The sequence below is a fragment of the Apteryx mantelli genome, chromosome 1 (assembly GCF_036417845.1).
Source record: "Apteryx mantelli isolate bAptMan1 chromosome 1, bAptMan1.hap1, whole genome shotgun sequence".
Lineage (NCBI taxonomy): Eukaryota > Metazoa > Chordata > Aves > Apterygiformes > Apterygidae > Apteryx > Apteryx mantelli.
Window position 1 is genome coordinate 61,773,544 of NC_089978.1, and position 12,833 is coordinate 61,786,376.

The 12,833-nt window shown below is 35.2% G+C and overlaps 1 protein-coding gene across 1 annotated transcript in view; it reads left to right on the plus strand.

Annotated features, from left to right (window-relative positions):
- ITGBL1 (integrin subunit beta like 1) overlaps positions 1–12,833 on the plus strand; it is a 152,029-nt gene that overhangs the window by 63,978 nt on the left and 75,218 nt on the right. Inside the window, exons 3-6 of the mRNA XM_013954027.1 lie at positions 380–526; positions 4,471–4,593; positions 7,562–7,702; positions 10,441–10,581. Of these exons, the coding sequence (XP_013809481.1) occupies positions 380–526; positions 4,471–4,593; positions 7,562–7,702; positions 10,441–10,581 (552 nt within the window). The remainder of the gene's footprint in view (positions 1–379; positions 527–4,470; positions 4,594–7,561; positions 7,703–10,440; positions 10,582–12,833) is intronic.

Here is a 12,833-nt window from a genome sequence, read left to right on the forward strand (position 1 = left end):
TATAGTTTTATTGTGTTAATAATAGTTAACAGTAGAGAAATACAAGAATGGGAAAGAGGTGAAGGTAATAAAAAAGCCCATTATTCATACAGGATGTTTTAGTTCTGTATTCCTTTTAAAAACAGGCATTTGTATGTAGACCTATCAAAATGCATTAAATTTCAAAGTCATGGAGATTTCAGTTGTCTCTTTATATTTAAGACCTATTCATACCTATTCATGGCTGTTTATAATAATGCACCTGAATGACTTCAAGTGAATCTGTTAATGATATTCATTTAAAATTATAATTGATGGGATCTATTTTAAAAATTGGATTAGAAAATATACTGTCTGAATGAAAAAAAGGACTTGACACACTGTTTCCCCCCATTGCTAGGCCATGGGAAGTGTGACTGTGGGAAGTGCAAATGTGATGAAGGCTGGTATGGTGAAGCTTGTCAGTATCCAACTACTTGCAATCTTACACGGAAGAAAAGCAATGAAATGTGTAAGAATTCTCAAGATATCATCTGTTCTGGTGCAGGTAAGATGTCTTTTGTTGGTTTTGATGGCTTAAAAAATTCTCCTTGTGTTATCTTGAGCATCACCGCTATTTTTTGCAATTAAGAGTTTTGCAGAGTATATTTTAAGAGACTGAGATATAAATGTACATACCCTAAAATGCTAAATTTTCCTATAGGTCTGTTTCTGTTCACGTTACGTGCAATGATTCAGAATGCCTACTTTAGTACTCTAGTTTATCCATAACTATTTCAGGTTGAGGAAACTGCAGCTCTGACATGTATGTTGCCTGTCAAAAGGCTGTGCTAATAGCATTAATACAGAATGAGATTTAGATTTTTTGGGGTGTGTTAATAGCATGCAAAGGCAGCATTTGAAAATATTTTTCCAGGGCATTTATAAGCTGTACAATTTTTCAAGACATCTGCGAGCTGTAACAATGATTATTGAAACTCACAATTGTGGAAGATTTGCTGAATCTTTTTAATGGGGTACTTTCATCTTCACCTTTCTGATTTGGTAACTCTCCTCTCATTGTTTAATTTTACAATCCATCAAAACTTAAGTAGGAATTCCTTTCCTTATCAAAATTAGAGGAAAAAGAGAGAACCTTTTAGAAGACTTTGCTGCACAACCTTAAAATTTCAAAGGTCATTTGCTACCAATCAAGTTTGAGACAAGAAACTGTCTTCTAGTTTTGCTAGCAATGACATTGATCTGCCAGTGAGAGAATTTTTGAAGAACCCCACTTCTACTCACTATTGCTGGTCTTGTGGGACTTGCTACAGAGAAACTAGGCTCTCACAGTAAGAGATAAGCAATTTTGTTTTTACTTAAAAAAACTTAAAATTAACTTAAAATTCTAAATGTACAACATACTGAGTAAATGATACATGTCATTTATGGCAATAATACAGATTATGTATAATGCATGATTTTTTGGCTAATGAGAAGTCTTAAATGAGAAACTGATTCTCAAAAATAAATACAGTTGCTTGTGATCAGCCAAAGTACTTAAACAAGAATGTTAAGACCTTTTTTTCTTTTTCTCTTCTTGGGTAGAAGTAGCCCAGTCTGTTTATTGCTGAGTCTTCGCAGGAAAACCAAACTAACTGAGCAACAACCAAAAGTGGTTAAGAGGTCAGTGTTTTGTGGGATGAGAACAAGAGTGTAGATGTTTTTGGTTTTGCTGGTATTAGACAGGAAAGGAATTACAGTGAGACTGGTTAGGGAGTTTGGAGTAACTTCAATGAGCTGTAACCACATTTTGTTGACAGGCTGTCTTGATGGGATTGCCTTTTGAGCTACCTCCACCATTGCTTTAGAGATCTGAGCTCTCTTTTTAAATTGACAATAAAAGGCATGAAGGGGTGACATGAGTTGTTGTCACAGCTATCACAGCTACCCGTTTATTGCAATTCCTTTCATGAACTGACCAACATCCATCTTAAAATTAGCTTTTATGACCCAACTACTCCTAATCAGATGTCAGAACAACTAGGGCACTCATCCTTCTAAAACCTAGATTATCTATGTGAGCAATGTCCATTTTTAGTTAATGGGGAGAAATAGGCACTTTTAGGATACAGTCTGTCTGACCTCTTTAGATGTTCAGTTTTTGAATCATTTTACAATTTTATCTTGTTCCCTGTTTGTGAATTATCTGTATACAGGTCAATTTTCTCAAAATTTTTATTTGTATTTATTTTCCAAGTAATTGCAGCAAATATTCCTAGTTCTATAGCTTATTTATATTATTAGTTATATTGTTATTTTATTATTTTAGCTCTTGCAAACATTTTTAGAGTTAACTTTTTCAGATTGGCCATGTATGCCACACAGCCCTGTTCTTCTGTTCTTTGTTTGGATAAATGTTATGGTTAGTAAAGTAGTATTATGAATACTTGTAATGCTGAAATTTAAAATGGTTTCTGCAAACTAGTTATGTAATATTAGCATAAAATTTCTCTTTTGAAGGGCTTTTTTCAGTAACTTTGTTTGCTAGAATGGGTATGTGTATGTAACAAAGAGTTTGAATCTTCTGAATTAAGTTCCTATATCTTTCTTTAAAATTTATACTTTCTGGCATACCAGTGACAGCTGCAACGGTTTCTACAGATCCATTGACAGCAGGGCCCCAGTTAAACACAAAGTTCCTGTCCTTCCAATTTGAATAAAAGTGATAGAGGTAGGGAAGAGGGATGTCCCATACAATCAGAATGATAATATGTTTGTTTCTGATGTCATTTTATGGTATTTTTGTTATTTTGTGACCATATAACTCTTTATAACTGCTTATTCACAGCTATCATATATTATTGTGCATTATGTTCCTTTAAAACATAATATAGTCATCTGGCATAGAAGACATCAGTCTTTGGCTTTCTCCTGGCAGCCACATTCCAGGTCAGGTGGAATCTCTGAGGGAAAAGGGGTAATTGTGCTTTTCCTCGGGAGCAAGAAAAAAGAGGTTTTTGTTTTGGAGGGTGGGTTGTAGAGAGAGACAGCAGCTGAGCTGAGGCAACAGGACCCTAGTGAAAAGGCCAAGAAGCAAATGTGTGATCAGGCTCAGATGTGACAGAAGAGATGTTTGTTTACAACTCCTTTCTATTCTTTGTCTGAGAGCTCAGGAGTTATTTATGTCAGAAAGTTTTCTGTTCTGCTTTATGTTCTAAGAAAATCCAGCTCTAGGGTCCCAAAGCATTTGGGAGTCCTGAGGGTGCTTACATCAAGTGAAAGTTGCAGGCAGGCCCATGTCAAACCACTCGCTTGTCTCCTGTGGCACAAACAAGTCTCATGTGGCACAAACACATCCTATTTTTGCTTTCAATTTGTAAGCTGTTTGTCCTGCTGTAGTGATGAGTCAGCATCTGTCTTATTGTATGTCTACCTTCCTGTAAGGCTTAACTTCTTCTGAGACATTACCCACAAACTGGAGAAAAATGAGCCCTAAAAGCATAAAGTTAAATTAGGTTCCAGTCCTCAAATAGCAAGATGTTATTGTGAATGTCCCTATAATTCTTCAAAGAGAGCCGTCCAGAGTCTGGACATCAGCATATCTGGAAAAAAAGAAACTTAATAGTGTGCAAACAGGAAGTGGTTGGTGAAAATTACATGAAAATATAAGTGAAGAATGCTATCAAGAGTTTTAGTAAATATCAGGGAATTGGCTGTTTAATCCTGGCTTTTAACATGCATTTTGCAGTAAAACTGTACAGTGTGGTGTTTATGTTGGTATGCTATTATATTACTTATGTTTTTTAATGATGCTACGAATGTATTTCACTGCAGTTAGCTTGTCTGTTGTCCAATTAAATATATTGCTGTGATAATTGCTTTCTAGGTTGAGTCATTTTTTCCTGACATCTGGCCATAAGTTCTTCATGGAGTTGTTCCTCACCAACATTTCCTTCATTTGATTCCTGAGTTTTTCTCCAAGACTCTGTTTTTAAGTCTTATTCCTCATATGATAGTTGTAGAAAAGGAGCTGGAGACTAGAGTGCAAGGGAACTTTGTGACTTCACCCAAACATATTTTAAGGACCTCAATAGCCATGCCATGTTCACCTCATGTAATATGGCTGTGGAGCTGAACAAAATCAGACTTCATTCTTGAGAAGATGGCTAAGTTCAATTTTCTGCTTTCAGTGGGTTGAGGATATAATTTCCAAAGCTGACTTTGTGCCTCAGGTGTATGAGGTCAGACAGACAACTCTAGGAGTGAATTTTACCTAGGAAAATAAGATACTGCTTGTTATGAGTGAGTCACTTTAATGTCCTATTTACTTACAGATGAGATTAGATTTTTATTGATATGGGTTATTTATGTTTTTTTTCCTTTCTTTATTTTTCTGGATTATCTTTAGATTTCAGCCTGTTCAGAAGTAAAATGTATAACATCCCTGATGGACCAAAGAAACTCTTTCATTAAATTGCGGTCACTAAGTATGATCTTAAATGTTTACAGGCACATGTCAGTGTGGCAGGTGTAAATGCGTGAACTCAGAAGGGAATGGACTGGTCTATGGTAAATTTTGTGAATGTGATGACAGAGAATGCATAGATGATGAAACAGAAGAGATTTGCACAGGTATGTATTTTAGTAAGTATAAGAAGAAGAATGGTGAAACAAAGATGAATATAGTGTGTTATAAAACCATTTTACTGTATGAACCTATAAAATGTCTTTATTGCACATATGAATTTAAAAAAAAAGCAATTATATTTGCAAGGGTACTGCTTTTAAATTGTTGAGTGGGAATTTCCAATGTGAAAATGAACTAAACAAGAGGCTAAAGCATGAAGAAATCCTGCAGCATCCTCCTCTTTTTGGAAAAAGTGCAAAGAGGATGGTATGAATTACTTTAGTATGGTTGTCTTTGGTAGAAAATGAGGAATGTGAATGCTTTAGGGCACAGATGAGATCAGGATGGAGGGAGAGAGAGGAAAAAATAAGATAGGTTATTAAGAATTTTGGGAAAGGAAGCAAAAATAACGAACAATAAATGAAAGATGAGAACTCAGAAATATTTCAGGGAATGTAAAGGGGTAAGGAAAAGAATGAATAAAAAATCTAATCTGTGATAGGAAAGGAAAGAAAAAAAGATGTAGTGCACTCTGCAGTTAGAAAAGCAAATGAAGTTCAAGCTGTGCTTTTATTTCATTATAAAATAGGAGTTTGACAATTAAATACTGTGTAATACATGCCATTTACAGCATTTTAAATGCCGTTGCCTATATTACTAGGGAGGCTTATTACTAGGGAGCTGGAAAGTGCTGAAAATATATTTCAAGCTTTACATATGCATCCTGTATCTGTATACATAAAGTAGGATTCAGAACTGCTCTTACAATATTCATACACTCATATAGGTTTATATATATAGAGAGAGGGAGTAGTTGTATGACATCATAGTTTTATTTGTCTTTATCCATACACAGAGAACAAAAGAAATTCTATTTATTTAAGTCCTTTTGAAGAGAAAAAGAACTTATTTGCTTGGGATTAGGGAGGGATTTTAAATGAGGATAAAAGAATTGTTCTCCAAAGTCCTAATCCAGGAGTAGAGGCCAATATATCAAGTAATTACCTAAAATAAAATGAGTGGAGGGCAATACTTTTATATGCCAGTGATCCTACTTGTATTTATTTGCTTGTACCAAATATGATAAAAATTCATCTTTTATTTATTTCCAGTAAATTATTTTACTGCTATTTTTTTGTCAGTTTTTTCCTCACCTATATTGCTCATGATGATAAAAGTTTTTCCTAGCTTTTTGTTTCTCCTTGCTTCATTAAGTGATACCATATTCCAGACCAGTTGCATCTCTGTAATAAACTAGTTTTATATGTTCATGGAAATCAAGGTATACTGGTATAAGAGGACAAAAAAATTGGTATATTCAAGTCTCTAATGTTTTGATTCATCAGTATAAAAAGCTCTGATAGCTTATGTTAGGTTTGGAGTCTTCTAAAGTAAATATTATAAAATATTAAGTATTGGTATGCTTGACTGGATTAGGTTGTTCTAAGTTGAAAAGTTTATGCATGTGAATATTAGATCTTTCTAACATGAACCTCTGCAGCACATACCCATATGCTGAACCAAGCCTCATGCAGAAAAAATGGACAGCATATGAACGAAAGGTCAAAGTTATATAATTTTGTAGCAGAAAAAGCAAATCCCAACCCCCTGATCACAGTTTCTGTCTTCCGTCGTGGTGCCTCCTTGATGTGCTCTGTCCCTTCCTTTCTTCTATGTTATTTCCACGACATAAATTATTTAGGTTTATTTAAGAAGGAAAGAAGGAATGGTGTTTTGATGCAGAAAAGCTCTACATACCTAGCAGTGGTCCCTGGATACTCTCCACAAAAACGGTGAACCTAATCATGTTTGTCTGAGGACTATATGAGTGTGAGTGAAGAAAGAAGAAGAGATGGTTTTATCTGCAAAAATTACCAATAGTTCAAATTAATTTTTTCCCTAAAACTATTCATAATTTTTCCCTTCACTTCTGGTTCAGCGTTCAAGAACAACCAACTGGTAATAAGCAATGTTGAAAATTGTTGTTTAGTTATCTAAGTAATATAGTAGCTTTTCTATTCTGTCATTGTTCAGCATGTAATCAAATAATTATAATAACTATTCCACGTGTAATTGTAAAAACAAAAAAAAGTATTCCACAGTTCTAAATTTGCACTCCTGACAAGGCTACCTATTGACTACATTCTGGTAGAGACAACCAGGTCCACCAAGCTTAGCATGTACCTGGAGTGAAAAAAGGTCAAGATCCTGACTTGATCTTGGCTCCTTCTAGTAAGGAAATTAACTTCCAGCTTTAAGATTAGTAAGGGTGGCAGTTACTTAATTTACATACTTTGTGCCATTGATGCACATGGCAGAAGTACCTGAATGGATTGGAATATATAGGAGCTGGTTTCATCAAACCTCAGATGACCCAAGTATCTTTTCAGGAGACGTGTGGTTTGTTGAACGAATATCTAAAAACTTAATTTTACCAAATCTTATTTTTCATGAACTGATTTATCTACGTTCAAAAATCATCTTAATAGATAACAATGGAAGTCATAAACAATGTAGACAGCTTGCTAAAAGATACCTCTTATGGAATTATTTGGGGAGTTGAAAATACACAGTACTTTGTTAGATGTGTCCAGTACTGTGGAAGAATGTGTCCCACCTCAATATCCAAAGTTGTGCTTGACTTTTAGCTATTACATTTACTGTCTTCCAAATTTACCTATAAAGGTTCAAATATTAAGCTTAGAAATATAAAAATGGTAATGTCATTTTCATAGTGCTTATTTACTGCAGGACTGTGGTTAAATGAAAACATTATATAAAGTAGATTTGGGGAAAGATATGATTGAAATATCCTTTGTCTTATTTTATGTAGAAATACAGGCTATAAATTGCTTCTATTCTGAGCCTAGCACTAAAAGTTTTTAGAAGAAAAAATGATCAAAATGGTTAAATTGTTAATGCTTTTTAAAAACTTGCCTCTTTCTCACTGTATAAAATTTGTTTGGGGTTAAGGCCATGGAAAGTGTTACTGTGGAAACTGTTACTGTGAGGCTGGTTGGCATGGAGATAAATGTGAATTTCAGTGCGACATCACCCCTTGGGAGATCAAGAAAAGATGCACATCTCCAGATGGCAAAATCTGCAGCAACAGAGGTGTGTCATTCACACATTTCTTCTGCACATATTTATATATTTTGCTTTTATTTTACAGTATGTATTTTCTGCACTAGGACGTAGGTCATAAGTTTGCTAATAGTTTTTAGTTTGTTCTGATTTATTTCAAATCTGGGTATACGTTTCTAAATGAATGAGTAGATATGTATGTATGTATGTATTTATGTGTAAACTTACACATATCTGCACCCAATTTTAGATGAAACTGACCCAAGAATAGAAAGCTCTCCTCATCCCTCATTTTTGTAGTAAGACTGAGCAGGATACTATATCAGTATATCTGCTGTGGTGAGAGACCTGTCCTGGAAAATTAAATATTAACAGATTCTTGACTTTGGATGGATTTTGTAAAGCCAACATGAGTGTATGTGAATTTACTCTTAAAGAAGACTGAGGACCCACAACTGAATAGGGAAAATGAAAACACAAAGCTCGTTGTTTCCACTGTAACTTGAAAGAACAACTAAATGTTCAGTAACAATGTTGTGGCATATGTATGGAGCTGGACAGATATACCTAACAATGCTTTTATTACTTTTTTTTTTTTTGCCTGAAGCCCTAGAACTTGAATTTTCCACAATATTTCTGTTTAATTTTACCAATTTGGAAAAAAATAATAGTACAAAATAAGATTGGTATTCACCAGCTGCCATGTCTGGCTTCAATGAACAGAGTTAAAAGAGCATGTTATTTTTTTGGCGGTAGTCCAAAATGATTACAGTAGAATATAAGTGCAAGTCTTGTAGCTACCTCTCCAAAAAACATCTCTACTGACAAAACCTGCTATAGTGTGAACATCTAATTATCTTGAGAGCATTTAGAAAACTCTCTTGTCTTAATTATGGGGAAAATGAAAGATTGGCTCAAATACAGAGATCATGTAGGCTCATTTAGTCTTGGAACTTTAACAGTAAAGAAGTTTATGTAATTCTGGAAATAATAAATATAGAACTGTGCCAGAACAGATGTTTTGTTTCCACTGAGAAAGTAATTTCTTGTCAAAGGGATTTTGAAATTTTAACAATCAGGTATTTCTTTAAATTCACATTAAGATTGGGGGAAATGAGGATGAATAGTATAGCTGATACTCTGAATAGCTACAAACTCCTATACAAAGATATATTCATGGGATACTTCTATAAGTACTTTTAGCTTTTCATATATGTGTGATTTTATCTGAATAAACTTTTTTGTAGTCTTTTGACTACCTAAAGTTGCTTTCCAACAAAGTTTTTCTATTCTCTTTACTCCTGTTTACCCAGTTTCCCATGTTTACATGTCTTGTGGTACAGGTAGAGTTCATTTTGTCAGTTTTGAACCTTCAAGAAGTTAAATATCTAGGCTAAACTTGCTATCTAGCCTCCCTCAATGGCAAGATGGATGAATTGTCTGTCTCTCCACCAACTGTCTAGTCAACTAGCTGAGACCACATGTGATCCTTTAGATTTTTTTAATTTTGGTGAGATGTTGATATGCATTCTAGTATCCAGGGCAGATGATCCAAATTCAAGGTGAAGTCATTTCTGGGTGAAAGGAGAGGATGACCAATCACTGTCCAGAGGTATTTCCTCATTTTCTGCGTTTTTTTTCTCCATCAGTGATGTCACTTAATTGTAAAAGTGTCAGTAATCCGGTGCAAATTTCTTCAGGGCTATCTCGGTGGCTTTAGTACTACACAGGGCAACAGCTGTTCCTGCTTCATGTAGAGAGTCATGTATGCACAGTTGCATGGTCCTTCTCCTTTTAGAGAATGTGTCCATATCTATATGCAGTATTTAGTTACCCTGTTCTGTTCTCCTCAAATGCATTATATTGTTCGGAGTAATCTGAATAAGATGACGAAGTCTTTGGTGGAATAGCAGACAAATGAAGCTACTGTCCAGGAAATGGACTGCATGCATTTCAGAGGTTAGGCTACTTCTTTTTTATCTGTTGGCCTTTCAGAAAAAGCAGCAAGGCTTTTTGGCACTGAGGAAGAAGCCAAAAAAGGTCACTTTTTTCAGAGGTGTGGGGCTATCTGGCAAGCACATTTGGATTTTTGAATAAGGAAAAGTCTGTTTTGTTCGGACTTTTCCTAAGAAAGTAGGATATATGTTCTCTGTGTATCAATAACGTTATGCCAAAGAAATACCTCAGTTATATATAACATTTCACCTCCTAATGTAAACAGCTGGGTGTGGCTCTGAGTATTGATTTGGGCAAAGTGAAAAGAGCACTGTTTGCATGTAGAGCTTTGCTGATGTTCTTGTTAGGTTAACAAACACCTCCCAGTCATTTTCAGCTGGGTTATAATTTGGACTTCCTTCTAGTTTAACTGTTTATGCTTTGGCAATCATTAATTATCTACTGTGCCCAAGTCATTTAAAAAGGATTGATTTTATTGTCGCTAGTGTCAGCCCAAATTATTGTTGATGCTGAAGATTCATGACTATCCCGTGCATACATTTTTCTGTTGACCCCTAATAGGGCTCAACAGCAAAAAGAAACTTGAACAAGAAGCCAACGTGATTGCAAAAAGTATTACTATTAAATAATCGTAAAATGTTTTAAATTGTAGAAGATGAGCATATGTTCACGGTTAACACTTTCAGCTTTGATGCTGCACTCCTGTGAGAGCAGAATAATCTCAAGTGTAAATTCCTGTAATCAAACTATTATTAATATAAATTGCTCGGTTAATCTTCTGCCTCTGTCTCTTTTTTTTTTCTCTTTTCTAGGCACATGTGTATGTGGTGAATGCACATGTCATGATGTGGACCCAACTGGTGATTGGGGAGATGTTCATGGAGATACTTGTGAGTGTGATGAAAGAAACTGCAAAGCAGTATATGATAGATACTCTGATGACTTCTGTTCAGGTGAGTAATGTCTATAAAAGGAACTTATGTACAGTTTTATAACAAAAGCATCCAACTGGTCTGATCTTGCTCTTCCTTAGTACTCTGGTTCTTATTTTCCCAAGCTTAAAACAGTATCAAGCCTTACCTGTTTCTTGGGATCAAAGAATCACAGAATCACAGAATGGTTGAGGTTGGAAGGGACCTCTGGAGAGGTGTCCCCCTGCTCAAGCAGGGTCACCTAGAGAACATTGCCCAGGATTGTGTCCAGACAGCTTTTGTCAGATGGACGGATGGATTTTTAAATTTAAAATTAAAAAAAATAAAATTTAAAAGCATAACTTTATAAAAAAATCACAAGCATTTCTTAGTTCATTTCTAATGCTATTGTGTTTTGTGTAGCCTTACATGAACTGAAGAATGGTTGAAACTCTGAAATATATATATCCTACCTTGGGCATATTTAAATTTAATTTTTTTTTATCTCATATTGTATTTGTTATTTCATATTATATGGCAGAGAGAGAAGCAACAGGAAGAAATTGAAGGAAATTGGTATTAACATTAATGGAAGACAGTACTGTGAGAATACCAATTGACCTAAGAACAAGTAGAGCATCAGTATGTCAAAGATAGGAATATGCAGTCCAGCTGAACACCACTGGTTGTACATCTTAGACACTTTCACCTTCCTTTTGCTTCTACTCCTACTTCAGAGCGCTATATTCATGATCCGTCCAAGGACTGCAGGATGTTTGAACTGATGCTCCATGCATCCACTAACAGCAGTTGAGATTCTGAGGAAGATCTTGACTACAATTTTGCATAGTTACTGTTAAAGATTATAAGGCTGGGCATGGACGACTTTGATCAATACACAGCATGCAATTTGTGCATGCAGGAATTTTGCAAAAAGAAGTGAAGGTGATTTCAAAGGGACTTGATAGATTACAGGCTGTCAACACTAATATTACAATCTCCTGCAGAAATTTGACCTGACCTAATTAATAATAGAAAGAATGCAGCTACATCAAGAAAAATAATGAAAAATTCCCGACAAGAGGTATATTCTCCTCCTTTTACTAGCATGGTTGATCCCACATAGAAAGGTCATAGGAGGTGCCTGGAATAGGGAGAAAAGGCTGAAACAAACATGATATGTACAATTCTTAGACCCTTGTTCTTCACCTGATATAGATGTGACAGGTTTTTCAGCTGCATTTTTTTGAAAAATGTTGATGAATTAACAGCTAATTTCTGATTTTTCTGAATCAATTTTTCTGAATCAATTTTTCTGAATTTTTCTGAATCAATTTTTCTGAATCAACAGCTAATTTCATACAACAAAATGAAAAGGAAAAATAAACATTTCTGAAAATCTTAACTGACTCATTTTCTTGCTCCCATTTTGACCACCTCCAAATGTTACAGAGGCGCATTTGATTAATATCCTGGAAGGATGTAGAACTGCAGTCATGAGAGCAGCAGGAGTATTGAATTTGGGATGTTGACAATTTTTGAAGCTATTACCATGTTGCTGAATATCTTTTTAGCGCTCTGGGACTGATCAAAGCATCAGCATCAGCTAAGGAAGACAAACCTAAAAAAGCAATGTGGTAAATGTGTTCTATAGATAAGGGTGAATGCAAGAGTTTTATACCTAGTTAGATTAGAGCAAACCTGTGGCACCTAGAGCTAATCTTGCATCACTGAAACAGGTCTGGAACTGTCTCTTTCCCAGATGTTGTTGCCATTGCTGCTGCCACCCAAGGTGTAGTGGTTGTAAGAAAGCAAAGAAAACTGTAAAGAATTGCAAGTGTGTGGGGGGTCAAGGGAGAAGGGAAAGATATTGGCATTTGACATTGGATTGGGGACTGTGATAGTGTTCTTTATTACACAGGCGTAACTGCAATTTAGCAAACTTTACTATAGATACAGAAGATGGTACTCATATGACTTGCTTCATGTAACTGAAAATGATGTTTAAGTATAGCTTAGCTTTTCTATCTAATCACCAGAGTTGGGTACCTCTTCTTATTCTTCTCTCTTCCCCATGACAGTTAGAACAGAAGTCTAATTTAGCCTTAGCTGGCCGTCCAAGTTTACATTCCTAAAATAGATTGTGCAAAGCTCTCCACATTTTCACCTGGACCAGTGTGAACAATGTCTTATAGCCCTGTGGTTTAGTTCTGTTCAAAAATAGACAAGATGCATCAGTGTTCATCTCAGTTTATTGTGGTAGATGGGCAGAATTTGTAATTAAATCAAGGATT